The sequence below is a fragment of the Hermetia illucens genome, chromosome 2, assembly GCF_905115235.1.
Source record: "Hermetia illucens chromosome 2, iHerIll2.2.curated.20191125, whole genome shotgun sequence".
NCBI lineage: Eukaryota > Metazoa > Arthropoda > Insecta > Diptera > Stratiomyidae > Hermetia > Hermetia illucens.
This window is the reverse complement of record NC_051850.1, coordinates 115,790,219-115,797,370: the sequence shown is the minus strand read 5'-3', so window position 1 is coordinate 115,797,370 and position 7,152 is coordinate 115,790,219. Positions and strand designations below refer to the sequence as shown.

Sequence of the window (7,152 nt, the reverse complement as noted above, 5' to 3'; positions counted from 1 at the left end):
AGGGATGCCATTGGGCATGTTTATGTAGCTTCCTGTCTGTCGTGTTAAATGGTATTATGGTAGCCTTAGCTAGACATTAGTGATTCTTACTTCAGTTTGGATCCCCCTTTTGCATGCATAGGAAGCTCCCTTTAAGCTTCACATAAACTTGTACCATCCACTGTATACGTGGGATTTCATAGTTCCTATATTTATATAAAAAGACAGATTGTAAACCAATTTTGATGAGATTTTGTTTCAGACAAAATCCTAATAGGCCTTAATGGTAGATTATTATTGTGTAAAACAAAACCCTAATAATCCACACTGTAGCAAGATGGACTAGTTTATCATCATCATCAATGGCACAACAACTGGTCTCCAGCTTAGGCCTGTCTTAATAAGAAACTCCAAAGATCCCCGTTTTACGCCGAAGTCCACCAATTCGATATCGTATCTGGCGCTTTGGCCGACCCCATTGGTCCATCTCACGCAGTGTCACTCACATTTTTTTTCTACCATAGATATTTCGCTTATAGACATTCCGAACTGGATCATCCTTATCCACACGGGTTAACTGACCCGTAACTTATTGAGCCAAATTTTGTCCACAACCAGACGGTTGCGTTATCGCTCATGGACTTCGTCGTTATATAGGCGTAATTCGTCCATCCTCTTATAGGGTCCCAAAAATCCTCCTCCCATCTTTGTTGTTCTTATTTTACCAGTGCTATTTGATGTTGGGAAGAAATACTAAGAAACACCATCTAAAAGCAATCAAACATCGTTTTAAACTTTAAAAAATATATGTTTATCTCATCCATCGAAATGCATAATTTTCCCATCTGACTCATTAAAGTATCAACATAAACTACACTTAGCAATCAATTTCGAAGACAAATTCATTCTCATACCAAGTAATCACAAGCATTGCTCTATTCGAACCTCAACTCGTTGAATAAAATGTGTCGTTCCATATTCTATGAAATCAAACCCCAGCCACATCCATAGCACGCGCCAACATGTTCCCTTTCTTTTTCAAATTGGTTATTTTGTCTTCCTTCTAAAATAGTTGTTTGCTATTCTAACGAACATTTCCCACAATTGAATTTTTTTTTGTTCAAATTTCAAAAGAGTAGATATGGAAATCTTCACATTAATTTCTTATTCCATAATTGCACTTAAAAAGATATCATTAGCATCAAAATATTGCCGAGTTGAATTATGTTATCAAATGGAAAAGTAAATGCGTGTTGAGTTGCAGCAAGTGCGTTTACAAGATCTAATACTGCGTAGAGGTCATCACTAGCAAAAAGACGCCAGCGAATCAAACAGGCGCGATTGTTATTTTGTGCGTAAGGCGTATTTTATTACATTTGTTCCTAGAAAAATATATGTATATTTATACGTGTAGTAAAAATAATTTCAGCACACATTTATATAAAAATTGGTACACAATAGATGAAAATAATTTCCCTATGAAAAATAAATCAAACAATATCTTTGAAAGGAAGGACAGCAAATAACAACAACATGCAGTTCGACGCTTGCTGATCAATTCTTTTTCCAAGCTAAATAAATGTAGGCAATATTCGGAATGAAATACAAAAAATGAAAGTAACTCAAATGCACGTAACGATTCGTTGATACCTAGCTTATGCAGTACAAATAAAACAACACTTTTGTGCTTGTTACGCCATAAACAGATCTGAAATGCTTGACTCAATTTTCAAACTTAATTCTAAATTTATCTCCAGAATTTATATTTCCTGGGAATTATTTTTCGATTACATATAAAGCTCAACAACCATTTAAATGAATTATGGTTTTTAGCCTATCTTGGAACATTTTCTGTCATCTTTCATTAAAACTTAGCCTATTTCAAAAATTCTGACGCATTGCGTTAAACAGCCCCCAGCGCTTGATGCCCAGATATGTTGAAATGCTTGACATTCACTGCCCTCTCACAATTATGAACGCATTAAAATCTAAATACGTATACGTTTCTAGTAAAAAAATTTTGTTCCTAATCTTTCCTCCGATTTTTCTCAGCGTCCTCCTTTACTCGTTTAAACGCCTCAGTTTTCAAGAAATCGACGAATTTGTATTCAACACTGCTGGGAACAGCAACGCGACTTGGTATATCCAAACTATGACTAGGCTCACCTGAAGACAAGGAAGTACTATTCGTATTTTTCAATCGTGGGGGAGGTGGGTTCGAAACATCTAGTTCTAAATATTGCAGTGCCGCATTCGATTTCGATGATATTGTGCTGTTTCGAAGATTTGCATTAGATGAGTTGTAACGATTTGATGCTGTGGAAATGATTCGGGGTAGTGTGCGTGTTTCCAAGTCTTTATGATTGATAACGAAATCACTGTCAGAGGACATGACCAACGATTTAGGATTGGCACTGCGGCGTAATGATGTTGAGCTATGTGGTTGGAGTACGTCCTAATAATTCAAAGGTTTGATTAGTAGTGGATGAAGTTAAAGAAATTTTGACTCAACCTACCTTATATGCCGCTGGTTTTAACTTTCTGTCAATTGAAGGCGGACGCAACGGCGACTTTTCTTCACCAGGCCCCTTCTCTTCTAAGTTTAGTTTCGGTTTCAGACTTCTATTCACTGCTGGTGCCCCAGGCTGAAAAAATTGAATAATGTAATTAAACTCGAGCCACTCCACCAAATGTTACAAATGCTCAAATTATGGGCACACGTCTCCAATCCGGGGTAAGTAGATCATAAGGCAAATGCCTATAGCGAAAAGGTAAGTTACGTTCTCTGCAGGGATCGTGGCGCGTCTGATGCGAGCGGTTTCTGGCGAGTTCAGAGTTTATCTAACTCCGGATGAGACGACGCCGGACTTCCGTCGCAGGCTTTATGCTTTGGAGGACGACATATTGAGCACGGAAGGGCAGCTCTTGATTGCGGGGTGACTTAATACCAGAGCACAATGGAGTATGTCTCACCCAAACTCCAAAGCAAACGAATTTTCGAAATAACGGCGGGATTAGGGCTCGTAGTTTTAAACACTGGATCTATCCCAACGTTCTGGCATCCAGGATCAGATGGAAGCATTCCTGGCGAAACCTTCGCGTCAAAATCACAGAAGTCGCTGATGGATGGACCTCGGCAAGCGACCATCAATACATCTCGTTCGAGGTGGTTGACTCCACCTCTCGCAGCAAACCTTTTATATATTGGTGAACGGCGGAAATTTCTAATTCCGGAAAGGAATTCCACAGGTAGACACAACGCTTAAACCACCAGGTAGAGGCATGCAGCCCAATGACAGAGTACATCAGCTGAAAGGAGGCTCTGCAGCGCGATAAATAGAAACAAAGTTCGCTGATGAAAGGAACTAGTCGACGAGATAAATGTGGATCTGAGATACACAAACTGGTGGTCTAGTATCAGCCAGACTTCGGTACATTGGACGCTTGGTTGAAATAGGGCAATATTCTTTCCCGCTGGAAAGTGGCGGAGCTTACACTGATCAGCATAGGGAAATGCAACACTGAGTTGCAGTCTGCATACAATTTTATACTTGACCCGGCCGGTAAAGTGCTTGAAAAACTCATCAGGAGTAGACTAGCTGAAGCAATACGTGCTGCCGGAGACGTGTTCCCAAGACAGTTTGATTGGGTGGATGGTGTCATGCAAGTCGTGGATGCAGTTCATCAGCAGAAGTAGACAGCTGCCGAGCTCCACGGTCAGTGCTCTTCATAACATATAATATCAGAAATGCCTTCAATTCAGTTCATATGCCGAACTATCTCTTACGGATATTGAGGAATTATCTGAGAAACTGGTCCTTGCTCCATGAGACGCTAAAGGATCAAAGGAGGATGGAGATCACGTCCTTGATAGCACAGGTATCCATCCTAGGGCCAGACCTCTGAAACGCTTCTTACAATAGTCTGCTAAGACTCGACATGTCAAAAGAATCGCACTGGGTCAGTTATGCAGATGATGATGCGACATTTATTGTTGGACGCACTGTTGAACAGGCGCAAAGGAGAACTGACATATTAATCGGGTCGGATAAGCTAATGTATGGCTGCTCTGTTCTCCACTACGGCACGGAAATATGGGCTGATGCTCTTGGCAAGGAGATATATTGTAAACGCCTTGCGTAAGTAGAGACGGGGCTTTGTGGGTGGCATCTGCTTGTCGCAATGTCTCTTAATCGGCTTTGATGGTGATCGCGGGAGCAATTCTCATTGTCCTTCTTGCCAAGGAGCGTAAAGCCATGTACAAGTCCAATTGTGAAGACCGAAAGAAGGTAGTTGCTCGGAAAGAAGGGATACGTACACTAAGTAAGTGACAACCCTCTTCGCAAAACGAGACAAGAGGCAGATAGACTGCTCTTTCCAAGCAACATTGTCAGGCAGATGCTGAGCGCTCGCAGATGGGGGCGTATTGAGCATTACGAGCTCTTCTTGTTGCAAAAAAGAAAGAGCTTGGCCGCTCGAGGAGGGGTTTCGTTGAACTAACAACTCCCTCCCTTCCTCCTCTCCCCTTGGTGAAACAAATTCCCTGACTTATAGGCTTCCCAAAGTGATAGAGGAAGATTGCTAAGCCTGGTTTTGAAATTTTCTTACTACCGAAATGTCAGTAGCGCCTTGGATAGAAACTGACTTTAACGATACAGCCTTTAGCCGAGAGGAGGAGGACACAGCGATATTTAGAGCTCCCAGAGTTCTCGTTTTTCTTAACACGACCGCGAATTTCAGCTATTTCGGCTTCCTAAAACTGACGGGTAATCTGATTGTTAAGGTGGGATCTGATAGTACTTTGCTTGGGTATGCGATGGAATTAGCAAATCGGAAACCGGGAGCTCTGTGCTTCAGGTATGAAAGATTTTGTTGATCTTTTACGTAATAATATTTGGATATACGATAATTTCATTTATACATAGCTCGTAGTGTATATCCACTGAACTGACGTAATATTCAATTCGGTGTGGTATTGACATTTTATCTTTTAGGGAATACCAATTTGACCCAAACGAGGCAACTTTGACCTACTGTAACTTTGTTAATAATAGTAGGATTTCCACCAAACTGTGATGCTTCATACATTACATTAATGTAAAATTTTACAGGTCTAGGATGAACTTAAGCATTTCGGGGCCTTGGTGTCATATAGGAGCATCATCATGATGAATGCGGATTATAGTATGCAACCGAACCTATGATGTTGTCGAGGAAGAGTGCACCTTGGGAGATCGTGACAAGAACTAAAGCGCATTGCTAAAAAAACGGTAGGTTTGGTTGACGCGTCATCTTCTATATTTGTGGCTACCATAAAAAAGTTTTTGGAGCTCATAAGGTTTTCTGAATTTTTTTTCAGCAAAATTTTCAATCAGCTGAACCATTTTTTCTAGCGTTTTTACTGATGATGAATTTTCCCATGTGTAGCAGGCGGATTTATATTACTGATGATGAATTTTCCCATGTGTAGCAGGCGGATTTATATTACTAGTGACGTGACTTGATGAAAGATTTCTTTGTCCCCAATGAAATTTTGGTGGAATTGTGCCCAGGTGTTGGCGATGTATCCGGACAATGAAGAAATTCGAGTTGTCTTATTGAAGTTGCAGGATGGATTCTACCGAATTTCAATATGCGCTACAAAACAACAGCAAAATATCTAGTTTCGGTCATGATTGTAGGAACACGCAGGGTTAGTTCGAGGTGGGAAAAGATTGATGTTTTGTTTTAATCCGCCTGAATGTTTAGAATATGGAATATTTAATAACAAGAAATGCCATAGAATATAGTAGAAATAGATCGAGCTCAAAGTCGCGAACCCTAGGGTCGTGGGATCAAATTGTTGAAATTTAACTAACAAATCAGCAAAAGCTGAAAAGCAACCTAAATATTCTAAGGATCGAACAATTTCTTATAAATATACCCAATATTGATACCAACCTAATAACTGTACATACCTGTTCAATAAAATCATATCGAAAAACGTTGCCTTCCGTTTTGGTTGGAGCAGCGTTTGTATAAAAATGTGGCCGTGGTAGAGTCTTACTACTAATCGGCGAAAATACAGGATCCACATCAGAGTTTAAGTTTGGTGTCGACGATCTAATGAATTCTTTACAACTTCTCGGTGAAGCTTGATTGAAGGGATTCAAATTGTAATATGGCAAATTATGTGAACGGGGAATGTCGTAGCTTTCCTCCACGCACTGGAAAATTTTAGAAAAAATTATATAGACGAACTTTCATTTCCTTTGATAAATATCTTACTGAGCTGGAATCCTTCGGTCCAATTGCTGGTGAAGTATTTTCAGTGTCCGAAAATTGAATCATCTCACGATTCCTAGAAAGAAAATAATATGAATTAGATCAATTAAACAATGTGAATTTATAAATATTTCAAGGCAAATGGCAAATAACGTAATTAAATGTTGCTTTCTCTGAATAATAAATAAAATTGCTAACCAAAAAAATCATGGAAATAAACATATCATAATTAATCCCTCTGGAGAGATATCTTCGCAGACAAACATTATTATTCAAAATACATTATGGCTCTACGGTTTTAAGCCAATAAGAATATAGGAGAAAAGATAGGAAAACCGTTGGTGTGATTAGTTCAAATCACATACTAATATCGAGACCCCTTTACCAGCTGAAGATTAAGAGGTGCCTCAGAACTGCTTACCGTAAAACGCGACTAAAAAAATAGAAACTTGTAAACTAGTAAATTACAAATTCCGAAATTTCATTTTACCAAAAAAGAGGGGAGCACATTTAAATATTCTATACAAGAGCATAAAGACCCTCAAGAGGATCGTTAAGATGGTGTGATTTTGGCCAGTACTCATTTTCAGGTTGAGTCTGGAAACACTCTTAGAAGTGCACCATTCGAGAGAATTGTTGACAGAATTCGGGGTGAAGGTGAGAGTTGGCGATTTCCGAAAACTTTTCAACTCGTTTTTGCAAGGAGAATTGGTGCATTGGATGTTACCAATGCCGTGAGCACGATATCCGGGCAGCTATAAATGCATTATTCACTTTGCAGTCCTTGAATTTATATATTCAGGGCGCTACAATGAAATTCGTTTAGATTTATGGGGAAACAGCGGATATGAGGGAGCAGAGCAGTGGAAGAGCAGAATTGGATGCATTTTTCGCAATGCCTTCGGATTA

The 7,152-nt window shown here is 39.6% G+C and overlaps 1 protein-coding gene across 1 annotated transcript in view; it reads right to left on the bottom strand.

Annotated features, from left to right (window-relative positions):
* Positions 1 to 766: 766 nt before the first annotated feature.
* Positions 767 to 7,152, bottom strand: part of LOC119648678 (protein daughter of sevenless) — a 54,782-nt gene continuing 48,396 nt past the window's right edge. The window contains exons 7-10 of the mRNA XM_038050471.1: positions 6,247 to 6,319; positions 5,937 to 6,185; positions 2,496 to 2,624; positions 767 to 2,434 (exon numbers count right to left, since the gene is read on the bottom strand). Coding sequence (XP_037906399.1) covers positions 2,006 to 2,434; positions 2,496 to 2,624; positions 5,937 to 6,185; positions 6,247 to 6,319 — 880 coding nt within the window. The 3' untranslated portion in view covers positions 767 to 2,005. The remainder of the gene's footprint in view (positions 2,435 to 2,495; positions 2,625 to 5,936; positions 6,186 to 6,246; positions 6,320 to 7,152) is intronic.